The sequence below is a fragment of the Rattus norvegicus genome, chromosome 9, assembly GCF_036323735.1.
Source record: "Rattus norvegicus strain BN/NHsdMcwi chromosome 9, GRCr8, whole genome shotgun sequence".
NCBI lineage: Eukaryota > Metazoa > Chordata > Mammalia > Rodentia > Muridae > Rattus > Rattus norvegicus.
The window spans coordinates 98,176,283-98,195,661 of record NC_086027.1 but is presented as its reverse complement, the minus strand read 5'-3'; the positions used below and the strand labels follow the sequence as shown (position 1 = coordinate 98,195,661).

At 47.3% G+C, this 19,379-nt stretch overlaps 1 protein-coding gene across 2 annotated transcripts in view; it reads left to right on the top strand.

The window, feature by feature from the left end:
- Positions 1–5,428: 5,428 nt before the first annotated feature.
- The window catches only part of Iqca1 (IQ motif containing with AAA domain 1), a 115,845-nt gene continuing 101,894 nt past the window's right edge, over positions 5,429–19,379 (top strand). The window contains exons 1-4 of one of the 2 annotated variants that reach the window (XM_017596905.3): positions 5,429–5,805; positions 13,577–13,901; positions 15,915–16,034; positions 18,276–18,467. In XM_017596905.3, the coding sequence (XP_017452394.2) occupies positions 5,795–5,805; positions 13,577–13,901; positions 15,915–16,034; positions 18,276–18,467 (648 nt within the window). In that variant the 5' untranslated portion in view covers positions 5,429–5,794. The remainder of the gene's footprint in view (positions 5,806–13,576; positions 13,902–15,914; positions 16,035–18,275; positions 18,468–19,379) is intronic. The other variant, XM_039084725.2, reaches the window with a different exon arrangement.

Below are 19,379 nucleotides of genomic sequence, written 5' to 3'. Positions count from 1 at the left end.
ATGCCCATGCATATACAATAAGGATAAACATTTTAAATGTGGTCATTTTTATCATTATAGATGTCAATTCCTCAGCATTGGGTGAATCCCCTGGGTTGCACAAGTGCTTCTGTAGTTTTGAAATGTTGCCTTGTGTCTCACGCCTCCCAGAACCCCCTCACCCATCCCCTGACTCACTTGTCCCTGGACCCTTAGTCTATGGTAACCTCTAATCCTTCTCTGTGAATTTCTGTATTCTGAATACCTCGTATTAAGTGAGGTCAGATAGTCCATGTCCTCGTTCGTCTGGCTTATTGGACTGTGCAAAACTCTCCAGGCTCACACATGTTGCCACCCGTGTCTGACCTTCATTCCTTCCCATGGCTGCAGGTTGCCCCATGCTATGTAGAAAGTGTGCTCTGCTCATCCACCCCCCTGAGCCTCCTGCCTTTTCATTGGTTCCTGCCTCCTGATCATGCAAACTTCCTGCCTCTATAGCTGTTCTGGAGCTGATTCGTGAGTCAGCGTAATATCCTTGTCCATGGCTGAGTACATTCAGCCTGCAACCCCACCCCACAGTGACAAGCCTGTTTCCAGGCTGAATGGAAGCTTAGCACGCCATTGAGCATGCCCTCCGCCTCTATACCCATGCCTTAGTTCATGCTGTTTCTCCATCTGGAATGTTCTCCTCATTCCCTCAGAACAAAATCCACATAGCCAACTTGTTTCCTCTGCTGCATAAGACCGTTTACCATGGCTGGGGCAAAGAGACCCTCTCTCTTCTACAATCACAGAGGACTTTGCACCAGGGGACCTATTCACACCTTGTGTTGGTCTCCCTTTCTCCTCCTAAAGGCTGAGTCCCTATCAGAGCTCCTCCCTTTTCTACGGCTGCACACAGCACTGAGGGGAGCACTGGGCTTCTCATGCTCTGTAAGAAGTCCCGCTCTTTCATAGCAGGAGGGAGCACCAGTTGACATCTGTCCTGTTGATTCCATATATGTCGAGAGGATAAGAAAGATGCATCTTCCCAGAGACCTGGCAGTGTTGTCGGGAGGCTGGTCAAGAAGATGTTCACATCTTGCATGAAATAAGGCATTGGTTATTTGAGAGGAAAATGTAGCGACTGCAGAAGAGACATCTCGTGCAAGGCAATCTCCAGATGGGCAAACAAGAGCAATGGTATGGACCTCAGATGTCCAGCAGCACAGCAGATCACGGGTGCCACAGTGCTCTTGGAGACAGGGAAGGCCTGTGGGGTGACCTCTGAACACTCACCAACAGCTCAGAAGTCAGAGGGGTCAGAGCCCAGGCATCCCTGGAAGTCTAGAGGTGGCTGTGTCCCTGGGAAATAACCCCCTCCTTGGATCAAGGTTACCTGGTTGTCCTTTCCTCAGGGATGCCTAGCAAGACCTTTGGGCCACTGTCCTCTTGTGTTTGGTATTTGTCCCTTGGTCCCCTGGTGCAGGGTCTTCCTGCCTTTATTTGTCTTGTTATTTCTGGGAAACGGGCAGGTATTAGGGATGGAGGTGAGGAAGATACCAGGACATTGAGAACAAGTTTTCAGAGTCCCAGTGGGGTCTCACCAGAGTGGACAATGGTGCTATGCCTTCCCTAGTAGCAGAAAAGGGCTCTGCTGGTTCTCGCAGCACGAGTTATCTCTGAGAGTCTAGGCAGATAAGGTCTAGGCTGGAGTGGAGACACTGAGGTGTGCCTGGGGAGCCAAATTCCTGCTCTGACAGAATTATCGTGGGGTCATGAAAACTGAGGCCATGAAGAATTACAGCAGAGAACTAATGTCTCACTGATAAGAAGGGCGAGTTGAGGACTATGAACTTCCTATGATCCCTGGAAGCCGTGCAGGTCATTAAAATGATTTCTGAGGAGGTAGACAAAGAAGCAGAGCTAGGAAGCACACTGTCCGGGGTTCTCCACAAATGCATCAGGGCAACAGGAAGATCCAGGCCTGTGGTTCTGGCCTCGTGGATGCTGCTCTGACTACAAAGACAGAGCCATGAGTCAGCAGCACCTGCCCCTGTCCTCACCTCAGGGAACAGCTGAGGACAGGACAGCTGGGATAGGGCGGGGCTAGTGACTGTTGATTGACACACGCTGTGCCTTTTGACTGAGATGCTCTGAGGGTTCCTTGGCTTTGGCAGGGGGAGTATTTTCATCAGGGGCACTGGTTAGATTTGAGAGGCCACAGGGACCTTTGATAGGATGATGGGCCACTTTGTGATAGATGACATTGCAGGCTGATGGTTCCCCTGGCCATGAGCAACCCATGAAACACCAGGGTACAGCAGTCACCCAGGAATAGACGGACAGGAGGTGCAAGAAGGGCTCTGGATGAGACAAAGTGCCTACTGTTCCTTCTCGGGGAGGTGGCAGCCTTGTTTTCTGTTCAAAGGACACAGGCAGAGGAAAGCCACCACAATCTACCAACTGTGGTCAGGAAGACGTAAGGGAGGCCAGCATGGGAGTTTAACCATACAGAAAACTGCTCCCCTTGCAGAGGCTGGACAGAGGCCAGCAGAGCTTGCATGCAGGAAGAGGAATGGCAGTTCTCTGTATGCTCCATTATGAGTGTGGCTGGCCTGGGTGCTCAGGAGCCTAGACTCTCAGAGATAAGTCATGCTGCAAGGGCCAGCAGAGCCTTTGCACGCCAAGGAGGAGGTTAATCCCCCAGGGACACAGCCACCTCTAGACTTCCAGGGATGGCTGGGCCCCGCTGGGCCTCTCTGACCTCTGAGCTGTTGACACTCCTCCACAGATCACCTTTCAGCATTACATGCAAGCGTAGCTCAAATGGACCTCCACAGCCTGCAGTTCCCCAATGGCCGGTCTTTCCCAAACTCCATGAAGGCCATTCACCCCAGTGAAGTGTCTCTGTCTGCTGTGCTATCTGGCTTCTCAGAGGGCAGCATAGACAGATACCTATGTGCCCTGAACACACTAAGAAGTGATTGACAATGAGCTTGGCAGACAGATGCCAAGGCTGCATAAATTACCAAAGGCTGAGGATGCGGTGGACTCCCTGCGTTGTCCCCTCAGCTAGCAGTGGCAGGTTTCCCGGACACGTGAGTAGCTGGGAACCCACTGCTTTGGTCTCCCGGAAACCCAAAACTGTAACCAAGACAAGTGTTGGTGCCCACTTCAGCTGTTTGTCCCCTCGTCGAGACAACTTAGGGCCTGGCATGTAATCACCTGTCTTCTCAAGGGTGTCATCAGGAAAGGTGTATTAGTTCCCATCCGTACAAGGTGGGAAACTTCATGTGGTTCTCTAAGACTAAACAGCTAGTGATATACATGGACTCCAGTGTCCATTTGAGTGTGTCCTTGAAACTAGTTCCTTACACCCTCTGGCCCTCAGTTTCCACCTTGCATAGCTGTCCAGTGAGATGATGGCCAATGTCCCAAGGCTGTGCTTGAGACCCTAGCATTGAAGTCAGAAGTGCATGCATTCTTCGGCTCTCTGACCACCATCCTCAAGCACTTGACTTTTGAAGAGCTCACACTTGACTAGCATTGGCTTCATACAGCTGCTGGCACTGCCCTCTGCCAGCTGAGTGCTGACAGAGTTCTCTCTGCCTGGGAATGCAGGTGAATCAAGGCAGTTTATGCGTGCCCTTATAACTAAGCTGTGTTCTCTATTTACATTTAACATGCTAGTTATGGTTCTCATGGCTTTCCTACTAGAGACTACTAGTGTGGGTCCTTTTCTCCCTCAGGACCTTTGCACTTTCTATTTGACAATAAAAGCATTTGTTGCTGAGAGCCAGCATGGCTCTTGGGGTTGTCTTGCTCCCTCTTGGTTCTCCCAGAACACAGCAAGAACATATATATTATATATATATGTATATATTATATATATGTATGTGTGTATGTATATATAGATATATATGTTCTTGCTGTGTTCTGTATATATGTATATTATATATTATATATGTATGTATATATGTATATATAAGCATGTATAAATGTATATATGATATATGTATGTGCATGCATATATGTATATATGTATATGTGTATATGTATATGTGTATATGTATATGTGTATATATGTGTATGTGTATATTGTTATTGTATATGTGTATATGTATATATGTATATATGTATACATATAAGCATGTATAAATGTATATGTATGATATATGTATGTGCATGCATATATGTATATATGCATATGTGTATATGTATATGTGTATATGTATATGTGTATATATGTGTATGTGTATATTGTATATTGTATATGTGTATATGTATATATGTATATATATACAGGTCCTTATATATTTTTTCATATATATGTTCTTATACATTCTCTTATATATATAAAATCTTAGATCTCTTTATATTGCCCTGTGTTGGGGGTAGGATATAAAGGCCAAAATCAACATCAGGTTTCTTCCCCAACTGCTCTCCACCTCATTTTTTTTGAGACAGAATCTATCCCTAAGCCTAGAGCTTATAGAACAGACTAGAATAGCTGTCAGTTCACCCCAGGGATCCTCTTGTCTGCACAGACATCAGAGATGTATGTCACAGAACCTGGCTTTTTCCCATGGGTGCTAGGGATCAGAAGACAGGTCTGCATATTTCTGCCCCAAGTAATTTACCAATCTCCACAGCCCTAGAAGCCCTTCTCCCACCCCCCATGCCCAGGAACATCAGCTAACCCTTTTTAGCCACCCACAGGTCTCCATCTTATCCAGCCACAGTCACTATGGCTGACTCAGGCTTCCTCGAGGTCAGGACACTCTGAGTTGCACCTGGCCTTTCTCAGCGTTTCCTAATTCCTTTCTCTGTTGAACGTTTTTAATCAAAGAGCATCCCTGAGACACTTGGTGTGTTGTCTGCCTGGCTGCTTTCCCCACAAGACTTTGGGAACTGGGCCTGGCATAGATCAGGTCTCTATTGCGGCTTCTAGTTGGGGGTCCACATTGCTACCAGGTTAGGGAGAGGTTTGTTCCACCTTTGTTCCCTCCCTCAGTAATGGTGCAAAGGGTCTGTATTCTGGGTCTGTTGCTTTCTGCGTTGGTTCTCTTTGCCCTCCTCTACCCTCTCTCTGCTTTCCCCCACATTTTCCTCTCTCCCAGAATCCTGTCTCTCTCCATTGTCCGGTTTGGGAACTGCAGACTTTTTCTAAAGTTTGCCAGGAAATTTCAACATTAACTAAGGTTGAAGACTAAGAAGCAGGAAAGAAAGCCTCCTTGCGGGTCGCTAACGGCCCACATACACAGAGCACCTCCGCTTTTTGGAGTGCCTGCCTCTGTGCTTGCCAGAGTGCTTGACTTGCAGCACCAACTCTGAATCTGAAAGCCCAAGGCTCTAGGCAGAGCCAGGTGGAGGCGTGGCCAGCAGGACCTGGAGAGCCTGACTTAGCTCCTCCCCATCCGATCGGCTGCAGAACCTGCCCCGCCCCCAGCTCCTCACGTGCCCTTCCTTGCAGTTGCCACGGAAACGGGAAACGCATGCAGGAACTGCGCAGAAGTAGAGTCCCCGTTGCTAGGGCCCCCTGGAGCCGCTCTAGTGGGAGAAGTGGGGTTCCAGAGCCAGAGGCAGCAACCAAAGCGAGGGAACCCCAGTCTGTGCCTGCGCTCCCGGAGGGTGGTGGCAGGGTGACCCACCCTGTCAAGCCTTACCTACCCCTAAGAGACAGGCTGTCCTCCGTCCCTGTCCCTCCCTCCAGAGGAACCCTCAACCTCCGAAAACCTCTGGGGGTGTTCCCCCAACGTTGGCAGTCAGCCAGCCTTTAGAGGCCAAGGAAAAGCTTTCCTGTGGGTGAAGGAAAGACGGAAAGAGGCCAGCCATGTCGAACCTGTAAGTGGTGGTTTACTACTGCGTTAGCCTGGGGTGGTCTGGACAGAATGACTTCTGCCTTTTCCCCTCCTCTACTCTCCCTCCTCTCTCCTCCTTTTTATCATTTATCAAGGCCAATATTCCGCAGGAATAACTCTCCATGTCTTGGCTAGGAACACTGGAGTGTTTCCCTTCTTCCCCAGAGGAGCACCTCCAGGCCTTCATCCCATGTTCTGGGTGACAGGGGTGGCTCTTCTATCAATCATGAAGGGGTTGCTTGTGAGAACCCCAGCCCCTAAATCGAATTCCAGAAAAATCTGGGGGAAAGCATCAATGCTATATTTCCCAGCCCTGTCCTCCAGGATGTTGCCCTGCGTGTCCTGTCCCCATCCTGTGTACTTAGCTCTGCAGTCACTCCACGTTTGGAGCATGTCCGATGGCTTGGCTGGAGTAAAGTTTCAGGGCCAGCCATGGTCACAGCCACCCTGTAAAGCTGTAGCTCTGAGTACTGTCTCCATATTGTTGAAGAGACATCTGTCAGCACAGCACAGGACAGCGGCTCACAGCATCAATACACAACAGCTACCTACCACAGCTCCAGCCCCAGCTTTCCAGTACTGACTTTCAGGAAACCTAAGCCTGGAGGTGAGGTGTGGGGTGTGGGGAGAGCAGACTGAGGCCTGGGGAAGTGGAAGGAAGGCTGTTGAATGTCAGCTCCTTTGCTTCATGGAGCTGAAGTAGGAACTTGACAGTGTGGACCCAAGATGGCCCATACGAGACACAGAACAAGTGTAAGTAAGAGGGCAAGCCCGGGTCAGCAGGAAGAAGAGCTGACACAGAGAAGGATCCAAAGCCCCTCCCTCCATGGGAAAATGGTGTCTGGTGGGATAACTGGCTCTGTCCAGTGCTCCTAGGGTGAGTCTACGGCAAGAATGGAAGTCAAATTAACAGCCTAAGGTCCTTGCTCGTAACTGACCATGGAGTGATGGGTCAGGAAGATCATTCTGGAGACAGGAGAAGGGAGCTGGTGCAGTGAAGGCCTGAGAGTTTCCCACAGTGGAAGTGGATGGGGCGGTTGCCATGACAGAGGACAGGGGAGGCAGGGAGTCTTGATTGGAAAAACTCTGTTTACGGGGCTGGAGAGATGGCTCAGTGGTTAAGAGCTCTGACTGCTCTTCCAGAGGTCCTGAGTTCCATTCCCAGCAACCACGTCGTGGCTCATAAACATCTGTAATGGGATCTGATGCCCTTTTCTGGTGTGTCGGAGGACAGCGACAGTGTTATCAGTGTACTTACATATACAAAATAAACCTAAACAAAACAAAACAAAAGATTACCCAGTACTAAAGCCGTTGCAGCCTTGCACCCGTGAAGCAGGGTTTCTGGTGCCTTGTGAAATGTGTCTCCACGATGCTCTTGATTAGCGCCTTGCTGTGCCTCATCTTACATCATCATCACGGGCCCCGCATGAGCAGAAGGACCAGACACTGCAAGGATGGTGTGCGAGTTCATGCCACCCCAGGGCTATGAGGGAGGCCAACACTCCACAGGCCAGTGTGGCCGAGGCATGGTTGTTAGGTCCCTGGCAGGCCAGAGTGGTGGAGTGTGGCTGTAGATACATGGAAGGGATCAAGGCAGGAAGCCAGTCTCCAAGGAATGGGCCTGTCAGAAAGAGATGGAACCATGTTCAGTGGTGAAGAAATCGGGCCAAGACACGGAATCCACAGGCTCACCTAGCACTCCACATTTCTCTTCAAGCAGAACAGTGCCCGTAGGGTCCTTGAAAGGTGCATGTGAGGAAGAAAGAAGTTTCAGGCCAGAGGGAGGACCTGTGGGGCTCCAGTCAGCAGGAGTGTCTTTGACTCAGTGTTACAGCTATGGCCAGTCTGCCATGAGCATAGACTCCATGGAGGGCACAGACCCTACAAGAGCCTACCTGGCAGCATCTCCCCGCCTGGCTGATCACAACATCCAGTCACCCTGCAACTCTACTCCATTAGGGCATCTGGGGAATCCCATTTTGGAAGCTTGAGTCTCTTGATGCATATGGGTCTTAGTGAGGTGAAGCTGCCCACCCTCACTGGTGGGAGACAGCCTCCTTACAGTGCTTGCTGTGGGGACAAGCAATTTGAAGTATAAGCTGCTGTGCTTGTTTAAATAAGAACGGCCTCCATAGGCTCATATATCTGAACATATGTTCCCATTAGTGGAACTGTTTGGGAAGGATTAGGGGGTGTGGCCTTGGAGGGGGCGTGTCACTGGGGATGGGCTTCGAGGTTTCAAAAGCTCATAGCATTCCCGGTTAGTTCATCTGCTTCCTTCTTCCTTCTTCCTTACTCTTGGCTCCTGCTCCAGCACCTGGCTCCCTATCTCCAGTTATACTCTCTGCCATGACAGTCATGGACCCTAGCCCTCTGGAGCCATGATCATCAGATTAAATCCTCTTCTAAGTTATTTTGGTCATGGTTTGTTATGGTAATAGATAAATTGCCAAGACAGTTGCCTTTCATCCTTCACTGTTTATTCCATTCCATTAAAATTGTACTTACTCTCAGTCCCTGTTCTTGTACATATTAAATATATTTATTTGTTCTCAATTTCTGCATTCTAGAATCTTCCTCAGCTAGATCTGTGTAGCCCCCAGTATTCTTTAACACCTTTTATTTGAACTGAGATATGGCTGGGGTTTCTCTCTTTTTCTCTGCCCTTCATTTATGTAGGTGTTGCCTGAGCCTTGCAACCTTTCTGTTTTAATGGATGTCATTTACTGTCATGGTTTCCTTGCATTTGGAGGTTAAGCCATTTACACAGTGCAGTGTTTTGAAAATATATTTTTGTCAACTCTTTCTTTCTCTTTTACTCATGTTGTTTGTGTTAGTAATACCTACCATCAGCCACTAAGTTCGTAGGGAGGGAGATGTCCTGTAGTAGTCAGAGCTCTGATCTCCTGGCAGTCCCGTCCTGTTCTGTGAGGAGCTACCAAGCAGGCCGTCTTTCTCTAGTGGTTGTTGAGTTTGGGGAAGCACAGTGCTTGCATACCACAGATGCACACACTCACCTGCCTACCTCAGTGGGATGGGAGGCAGGAAGAGCTACCATCTGGGACTCACACAGTCTTTGCTTCTCATGGTAGCCTTGCGTCTGTGCCTGGTTACTGCCCGTGTTTGCTTTCTTCCTGACAAACAGAAAGTATAAAGCTTAGCAGGCAGACAATGAGCTCTGGGACCAGAACCACAAGGCATGGCATCTGCCCTCGAATCTGTGACTTGAGGGATAGCTTCTGAATGCTTTGGTTTCCTCGTATATAAGCCAGAGCAATCATTTACATGCCATTTCTATCACCGCTATCACACCACCATCATCACGGTATTACTACTATCATGACCACCACCACCATCATCAGCCACCATCACCAGCATAATGATTACCATCACCAGCATCATGACCATCACCATCAACCAGCATCATGACCATCCCCACAATCAACCGCCTTCCACCACCATCACCACCATCAACCACCATCATAATCATCAGCACCAATCATGACCATAACCACCACCAACCACCATCGTCACCATCAGCGTGACGATCATTACTATCGCCATCATCGTCACCATTATATCATTATAACCATAGCTTTGAAAACCTTCTCACATCTAGAGACTCATCTAACATTGGGCCAGGAAGATGGAAGCCACACTGGCCATCAGGGCATCAGTCAATGGCCACTGCAGTTTATTGGCACAGGGGGTTGTAGAGCAACAATTCTGAGGAAGAGTTTGGGGTGGGGTGAAAACCTGGGAGTAGAGCTTACTGCTGCTACTAGGATGCCATCAAAACCAAGTGGTTAAATATGAATATTCACACACACACACACACACACAGCTCCTTAAGTTGTTTCTCTTGACAGTAAGGAACTTGAAAGACTGTGAACTCTTGAGGACGAACAGTACCTGAACATCTGGCAAGAACCATGAGGAAAACTGAAGAGGGAGAGAGATGGATGTGAGGGAGTCAGGGAGCTGAACCAAAGCCAGAGCTCCCCTGAAAGAGGGGAAGCCCTAGTGCTTTTGAAGAGACTGAAAAGTAGTTTTGATTGTAGGGCTCTATCAATCCATGTGACTCCCAGCTCCCTCCCTTAGACATTCTAGGAAACAGGAGGCCAGGAGACTCCGTGTCCAGCAGAAAATGACACATGTAAGCAGGTAGCTGGAAACCAGGTACTAGGATACCTGGGAGTTGTCCAGGCTAGAGCTACACAGGAGTCAAAGGCTCAAGACTCTGGCTTCTCAATAAGGGGACAGGGCCACCACCCTCTCCAGAGAAGCCTCTGCCCAGACACCCGTGGCATTCAGTTATTTTCAGCCTTAATTCTTAAGTGTATATATTATTAAAAAGCAAAATATTGGATAGGGGGAATCTCTGAACAGGCATGTTGAGCAAATCTAATGACAAAACTATCGAGAGACAGAAAGGGGACCGGATGGTGCCCCCATAGCCCCTTTGGTGAATGATGCCCCCCAGCCTTCAGCTGCCCCCTTCCTCAGGAGGGGCATGAAACAGTCAGCATTTCACACACTCATACAATGAACTTCTGATTATATAGACAACTCCCAGTAAAGTGAGGCAAAAGGACCCAACAGGCACAGACCCCATCAAACCCTTGCTCCTCAAATGCTGTTATGGTCGTAAGGGCAGCAACTGATGTCTTTAACTATGGCTCATTCACACGTTCTCACTGCCGTGTGACACAGTCACTTTGGTGACTACACTGCAGTTACTTGCCTCTCATCAGTGGGCCGTCCCTAGACTTTTGCCATTTTTTTATATTTAAATTTTTATGTGTGTTAGTGTTTTGACATCACGTCCATATCTCTATCTTTATCGCTATCTCTAATCTATATGTACCATTTCCATGCAGTGCCTACTGAGGGCAGAAGTGGGCATCAGATCTCCTGGAACAGGAGTTACAGATGGCTGTGAGCCGCCATTTGGGTGCTGAAACTGAATTCTCTGCAAGGGCAACTAATGCTCTTAACCACTGAGCCATCGGCCTCAGTTTTTTGCTTTTTATATTTGTATTGTTTAATATTAAGCTGAAGAGATAGTTCAGCCAGTAAAGTGTTTGCCTCACAAGCATACGGACCCAATTTGGTTTATTTTTTTTTATTAACTTGAGTATTTCTTATATACATTTCGAGTGTTATTCCCTTTCCCGGTATCTGGGCAAACATCCCCCCTCCCCCCTCCCCTTCCTTATGGGTGTTCCCCTCCCAACCCTCCCCCCATTGCCGCCCTCCCCCCACCAGTCTAGTTCACTGGGGGTTCAGTCTTAGCAGGACCCAGGGCTTCCCCTTCCACTGGTGCTCTTACTAGGATATTCATTGCTACCTATGAGGTCAGAGTCCAGGGTCAGTCCATGTATAGTCTTTAGGTAGTGGCTTAGTCCCTGGAAGCTCTGGTTGCTTGGCATTGTTGTACATATGGGGTCTCGAGCCCCTTCAAGCTCTTCCAGTTCTTTCTCTGATTCCTTCAACGGGGGTCCTATTCTCAGTTCAGTGGTTTGCTGCTGGCATTCGCCTCTGTATTTGCTGTATTCTGGCTGTGTCTCTCAGGAGCGATCTACATCCGGCTCCTGTCGGTCTGCATTTCTTTGCTTCATCCATCTTGTCTAATTGGGTGGCTGTATATGTATGGGCCACATGTGGGGCAGGCTCTGAATGGGTGTTCCTTCAGTCTCTGTTTTAATCTTTGCCTCTCCCTTCCCTGCCAAGGGTATTCTTGTTCCCCTTTTAAAGAAGGAGTGAAGCATTCGCATTTTGATCATCCGTCTTGAGTTTCGTTTGTTCTAGGCATCTAGGGTAATTCAAGCATTTGGGCTAATAGCCACTTATCAATGAGTGCATACCATGTATGTCTTTCTGTGATTGGGTTAGCTCACTCAGGATGATGTTTTCCAGTTCCAACCATTTGCCCACGAATTTCATAAAGTCATTGTTTTTGATAGCTGAGTAATATTCCATTGTGTAGATGTACCACATTTTCTGTATCCATTCCTCTGTTGAAGGGCATCTGGGTTCTTTCCAGCTTCTGGCTAATATAAATAAGGCTGCGATGAACATAGTGGAGCACGTGTCTTTTTTATATGTTGGGGCATCTTTTGGGTATATGCCCAAGAGAGGTATAGCTGGATCCTCAGGCAGTTCAATGTCCAATTTTCTGAGGATCCTCCAGACTGATTTCCAGAATGGTTGTACCAGTTTGCAATCCCACCAACAATGGAGGAGTGTTTCTCTTTCTCCACATCCTCACCAGCATCTGTTGTCCCCTGAGTTTTTGATCTTAGCCATTCTCACTGGTATGAGGTGAAATCTCAGGGTTGTTTTGATTTGCATTTCCCTTATGACTAAAGATGTTGAACATTTCTTTAGGTGTTTCTCAGCCATTCGGCATTCCTCAGCTGTGAATTCTTTGTTGGTTTATTTTTTTTAAAGAGCCGAGTATGATGATGTCACACTCTTATAATCTCAGCACTTAGGCGGCAGAAAAAGGGGGATCCCTGGGACTTAGTGGTCACCCAGTCTAGCCTACCAGGTGAATTCTAAGGCCAGTGAGAACTTGTCTCAAGAAGTAAAGTGTTTGTGTCCTGAGAAATGACACTGGAGGTTGACCTGTTATCTCACACACATGCACACACACCAAGAATCTAAAGGACTAGGTATAGTCATATGGGGGGGGGTTGCTACACCCCCTTTGCCTCCAAATATCTGCAGGATTCTCTATGCCCACTTTAGCCCATATAGCTCTTGAATAAAAGATACAAGACCTGGTATTTTTAATAACAAACTGTAGTATTCTAACTCAATTAGGCAGTTAATGCCCAGATAAATGTTCCATTGCTTTCCATTTGAGTCTTGTTCTGGTGTGTTCTGCTCCGTGTGTATCCTGATGGAGAGTCCTCCTGGTGTCTCCACATGACCGCTCCGCACCTTTCCTCTCTTTCTGCTGTTTTCTCTCTACCTGGGATCCAATGTCCCACCTCTGTTGTCCTCTCCTGCCTGGTCAGAGACCGATCAGCTCTTTATTAATCAATCAGGGACTATTGAAAACAACTTTTACATATCGTTGAGACCAGAGATGCTTGACCATGCCATTGTCCAAACTGTAACCAGAAGTCTGAGCACAAAAATCACTATCTAAATATACAGTACACATGACCAACCCCCAACAGCTAGGGATATAGTTCAGTGGTAGAACACCTAACATGCACAAAGCACTGAATTCTTACCTTAGCACAGGAAAAAATTATATTACTACAATCAAACTTGATACAGAGTCACAAGTTTCTCTGGGATGTAGCTTTATCCACAGAGTCTGCACACGGCTAACGTTACAATGTAGCGCGGAATTGCTTTCCAAAATGGTAGTTCCAGTGTACCCTTCCCATAATATATACAACATATACACTTAAATAGGTTAGTTGCTCTGTATATAGATTATTTTATTATTTAAATTAGTATAGTAACACTGATTCCACAGACAGGCTGAAGAGCAGTGATATTATTCATGAAGATGCTTTTGAAACTGTTTACTAATCGTAGCAATGGTTTTTCAGAACAAAACCCAAAAACACACAAGCATTTCAAAACACCATAAGCTGTCCAGCGAGCCTTCCAGCCGCTTACCATGTCCTGAGCTCACCCCTGCCCTGCGTGTTCTGTCAGTGGTGCCAAATGTGCCCAGTGGAAAGAGTTTATCCGTGAGGTTGTCTAAACTCTGTGTCTTCCCTCAGAATGTACAATAACATGTGGCACCAGACCCAAGAAGCCCTCAATTCTCTGCTTGACAAAGAGTCTCAGAAGATGACCGAACCACAAAAAAACAAGGTCCTAGTCTTTCAGATGTTAGCCACCTTCTACATAAAGTATGTTCAGATCTTCAGGAATATGGAGAACGTCTATGACCAGATAGTCCATCCACAGAAACGCATGCTAATCCGAAAGATCCTGGATGGAGTGATGGGTCGCATCCTGGAACTGAAGAACGAGATGGTGGAGCTGGAAATGACAGAGTTCCATTATTTTGATGATATCCTACAGGACATGAAGCTGTCTCCTGTGAGTGTTCTGTTACTGTTTTCCTCACTAGATTTTTGTTGTAAATAAGATATATAGGGCTGTGTCCCATTGTCTGCAGACTTCTTAGCCAGGTTCAAATGTGACGACCATGTTAAGTTAAAAGCCCGAATGTTCTCTTTGCTCAAACCCAACCATTATGAGGCAAGCATCATGAGGCAAGCGCTGGTTGCTTCCTTGTCTATGCTGACCAGTTTGTGCACAGCCCCCGGGTCTGTTTGACCCTGAGGTCCTGTCATCCCAGAATTGCCACACTGTCAAGATGGTTGAAATGGAAGAGACTGGCCCTCTCAAATACTCCATAGCCTAAACTCGCCCATTTTCTCTGGTTCATGGCCCCAACTCTCTAGATCCACAATGCTCTTCTGATTTCTGTCATTCTCCCATCACTGGATGGTAACCTTGGATGACTCAGTCCTCGATCCCAGCTGGATGAATCTCTTTCTATGCTTCGGGTCAGTACTGACCCAGTAGGTTCACAGCTGTGGCCTTTGCTCCTTGGCTATGGCAGAAGGAAGCCCCCTCCTTATTGCCCAAGGAGCCTCTCTCTGCCACCTGGTGGCTGGGGCACCTCCTGAGGTCACTCAAACCCTGCCACAGAGCCTTTTCCTCCTTGCTGACAGAAATCTGCCTGCCGTGTCTCTAATATCCTGGCTAGCTGTGCTCCCAGAGGCCACTGAACACCTCATTTCTTCCAGCTGTGGGCCCTATGAGCTCACCCTTGGTTTTGAAAGGATGTTTCCCTGAAGTAAAGTCAAAAAGGCAAAAGTCTTTTTACATGGAGCCTAACGCCTCTTCACTTTTAAAATGTTTTGACTTTTGCAAAGGTCACTTCTCTTTCTGGAGAAGACTCTTCTTGTACTGTTATCTGATGACATCAGAATAGACTAAAGAGAGAAATTAGAATGAGTCCAAACATCCCAGAATTTGCATGTGCATTTCATACATTCATAAAAACATAAGTTAAACACCCAGATTGAGTCAGGTGTGCTTGGCTTGCCCGTGCAAAAGCATGAAGAACAGTGCGGACCGAACGTGAAATAGATGTTTATTGAATCATATTCCTAAATTTAATTAGTAAGGTGACATCAAGCTCTAAATCTAATTTCAAGGCTGTTAAATGGTTACAGACTAAAGAGTTTGGGGGCTCACATGCTGGGACCCCACCTTTTCCCATGCTATTCCCAATGCCCTGAGCTTCAAGTGCTCACTGTCCTTATAACTAGGAAATGCTGTGACTGTGAGAAACCAACTGTGCACAGGGAGGAGAGGGGAGACAGGACCAGACATCACCAGGAAGTCTGTGTTGTAGGGTAGCATCAGTTCCGTTAGCCTTGGAACTGATAGGCAGACAAGCCATATGATGTCTTTGACACACAGGGGCCAGAACACTGGGCCATCAGTAGCATCTAGGTTCTGTTAATAGTGTCATGGCAGAAAAGCAAGCCTTGGGAATGTGTCTGCCTTTGGGAAAAACCAGCCATCCAGCATCCTCCACACTTGACCACTGTGGCCACTCCCTCACAAAGTACATACTCCTCGTTGTTTCCCTGGCCAGCCCCCAGCTGTCCACATGGTAGGACTCATGTCCTCATCACAGAGACTGAGGGACCTGGGAAGTTGTGCCAGGCAGGCAGGTCCTCCCTCAGAGAGTCTGAAGCAGGAAATTGATGTGGCTGTCTCTGATCTGACCTTGTCCCCAAGCTGGCAGTTTTTGGAGTCTTGGTTAACTGGAAACTCTAAAGAGCAGAGGGAGGAGAGTTGCAGCCAGAAGGAAATCAAGGGAGGAGGAGCAAGCCATCTTCATCCCACTCCTGCCCTTGGTCCTGTGAGTTCCTCAGGATGCTTCCAGATGTCACTAACTGGCCTTAAACTCAGATCTTCCCAATGAGCCCTCTCTCTAACCCCAAGCCATTGATTTGCTCATCCCACCATGGATGGATTCAAGTCCTGGGATCCTAACGAATGGCCTTCCATTTTTCCTCTCTTCTTCAGCAACAGTTGGATGTCCCAATACCCAGGTATTTTCTGAAGGAGAGGCTGGAGGTCATAAAAGGGAGAGAGAAGACCCTCGCTCGGATCTTGGACGAATGTGGATTGAACCTCCCTGACGTGGTTTGTATTTTTTTAAGAAGTGCTCGTTGTCATTTCATAAACTCCTCTTCTGTGCCCTAACTATGTAAGAAATGCTTACTCTCTTTTCAAGTTGAGGAAGGCGCCTCCCTTCCCCACTTGCTATACGAGGTCTAGGCAGGATTGCATAACGTTTGAGCGGTTGTTAGTGATTCGGTATGGTTCACCTTTCAAGAAATAAAGAACAAATACCAATGCTTCAGAAGAATGAGTCAGTGACCAGCGGGGTTTCCTTCCTCACCTCTAACTCACCTGGCAAAGTCAGAAACTAAATCCACCAAGTTCAGAATTCACAAGCTCACAACTTACCCTGCATTCTCAGTTGCCCTCAGCTCCATCCTGGCCTGAATTCTGAGTGACATTTGGATTTCCTGGTTACCCCTTGAGAAAGGAAGTCCTTAAGAAAGGCCTGGGGGACAGCTCAGCACATAGTTTGCTACCCACACAGGAGGACCTGAGGTCAAGCCCCCAGATCCCAAGTAAAGCTGGATGTAGCAGCCAGTGTGCTTCTACCCATGCAGGGCTCTCCCAGCCACACTCCCCTATGGCTCCTCCCTTGCTTTCAGGACAACAGTAGCCTCACTCTGGTCCTGTTTAGGTCTCCATGGGCCTCTAAGGACTCTTACTCGTGTATCTCTGCACTCCTGAAAACGCCACACACCACTCACCCAGCCCTGTGGCTACATAACCCATCCAAGACCACACAGTCTGCAGCATGAGTCCTCATTTTCTGTTTTAATGCCATTCATCATGGTTGGATATTTGTGTGCGTGCACATGCATGTGTGCACTCCCCCAAACATTCTCCACCCTACATTTTGATGCAAGGTCTCCCACCAGACCCAGGCCCCACCATTTGGCCACTGAGTGCCAGGGATCCTCTTGGTTACACCCTGCACTGGAGTTCCAGACACACATTGTCACACCCAGCTCTTTCTGGTCGAGTGCTGGAGATCTGAACTTAGTTCCTCAACCCCGGGAGTAACTGAGTCACCTCCCTAGCCCCTGCCTTTCCACATATAGAAGTAAATAGTTCTGAATGGCTTAATATCTTAGTCACTGGGTAGTCTTCGACTAGCTTCAGCCTTTTCCTTGAAGTACATCTAAATTTCTTCTCAAAGGCTTGGTTTCCATTGACTTTTCTCCCATTAATCAAAATGATGGAATTTTCAGCATTAATCCATATATGTGATTGACATTTCGGGTCATCTCAGGTCTAACTTACTATGGAGTTAAACTACTGAGGTGACAATTAGTGTTGTGTCTGATTTGTGATAGCTAACCTTGGTTATCAACTTATCATGACAGAAAGAGGGAGCTTCGGTTGAGAAATTGCCTCCATCACATTGGTCTGTGGACATGTAAATGAATTTTTTCTTTCTTTTTAAAAGTTTTTTTTGGGGGTGGTGGTGGTTTGGTTTGATTTTTTGAGAAGTTTGTACATGATGCCTGTGTTTACACCACTTTGCACAAACTCTTCTGTTGACCCTGCCCCCTTCCAAATTCATGGTCCCTTCTTTAATTACTATTGCTGCATGTATATGCATTATATAATATGTAATGACATAGTATATATAAAATATAGTGTATATATAGTAATATATAGTATATTACATAATGTATCCTATATGTTCGTGCATGTATATACAATCTCAGTTCACTTAACATTGCTCATGTGTACATGTGTAACAGGATCACTACTTGCGATTGGGCATCTTATGTGGGAATTTTCCCTGGAAGAAACTGATTCTCTCTCTCTTAGTAGTATGGAGCGTTTGCTCGATTGCTAGCTGGTGTAGGAGAGCCCAGCCCAATGGGGGTTGTACCATCCCTCAGCAGAAGGACTAGACTGTACCGAAAGGTAGTAACGATGAGTCTGGGAACAAGCCGGTCAGCAGTGAACCTTTGTGGTGTTTGCTTCAAGTTCCTGTCTTGAACACCTGCCTTGGTTTCCCTTGATACTGAGCTATGACTTATAAAGTGAAAGAATAAAGAAGACCTTACTCTTCAGGTTGCTTCTGAACATGGTGTTCATCACCGCAACAGGAAGGCAAACTCGGGACGTTATCTTTAAGTCAGGGTCGCAGTCGCGTTGTCGTGGTGCAGCATGCGGTTGGCAGCAAGCACCCCTACGTGCTGAGTCATCTCATGGGTTCAGTTCACGTGTATGTATGACCAGCATTGATTTGTCTGCTTTTCTTTTGGTTGTGTCCCATGCACACAGAAATACGCCGTAAAGAGCATAGCCTTGGAAGAGGCTGTTAAAATGATCCAGATAGCCGAGCGGGCAAGGCAGGGCCGCCTCAGGGCGATGTTCATGAAGCAGATCTTCCTCCAGGAGTGCAGAGCCAGGGAGATGAAGCTGCTGGGACACAAACTCTCAGACACCACCTTGGCGGCGCTCCAGATTCAGAAAGTGAGGACACGGGGACGGGGCTTCTGGACGGACGAACGGGGGGGGGGGGGGGGGGGCAACATGCTCCAGCCTTGGGGCCGAGCTGAAACTCAAAACCCAAGCCCTACCTAAAGGAAAGCTGGGTTAAGTTAGTAAACCCCACAAAGATTTATTGGCTTAGCCTGGAGGAACATCGTCCTGTTTTTATTTTGTTTATTGTAAACTAGGAAGTTTAAGATGCAGAACACTGTGTTCAAAGACTTCCAAAAGGGCACCAGTAATTGTTGGAAAGAATGTTGCTAGAATCTAGCAAAGATGTAAATCCACAATGAGGCTTAAAAAAAAAAAAACACATCCACACTGAGACAGTTACAGAAAGGAGAGGGCAGAAGCAGCTCCTCTGGGCTTGAAGACAAGCTCTCCACTTAGCACATTCCAGCCACCATGACTAAGGGCTAGAACCTCGAAATTCTTTCTCGAGGGGCCCTTGGGGACTGGTTTTCCTTCTCAGATGGTGTTACTAAAGTATACCCTGTCTTTTTCCTAATGGAGGGCAAGGTTTCTTGTGGAGAGTGTAGACTACATCCATGTGGCACAAATAAGAACTAAATTTGAAAGAGAGCAAGTATAGGGCCATTCCACAGAGCCTGGAGGGCAGGGCACTGCCCGAGCTGTGCATGGGTAGATGGGGAGAAGGCAGTGGGAAGGACAGACAGATCCCTTTCTTTGCTGCCTCATAACCTTAAGCTAAGCTTTGGTCGTAGAGGTTTTGGAAGCTCCTGGACTGTACCCCCCACATTACTTTGGAAGGTTTTAGTTGTAAAACCGTGAAGTACTATCCTCAGGTCTAGCCTCGCTCTTCTGATTTCTAGAAGTTTCTCTTATAGACTCCCAAGTAAGATTCAAAGACAACTATGAGTCATTTCTATAATT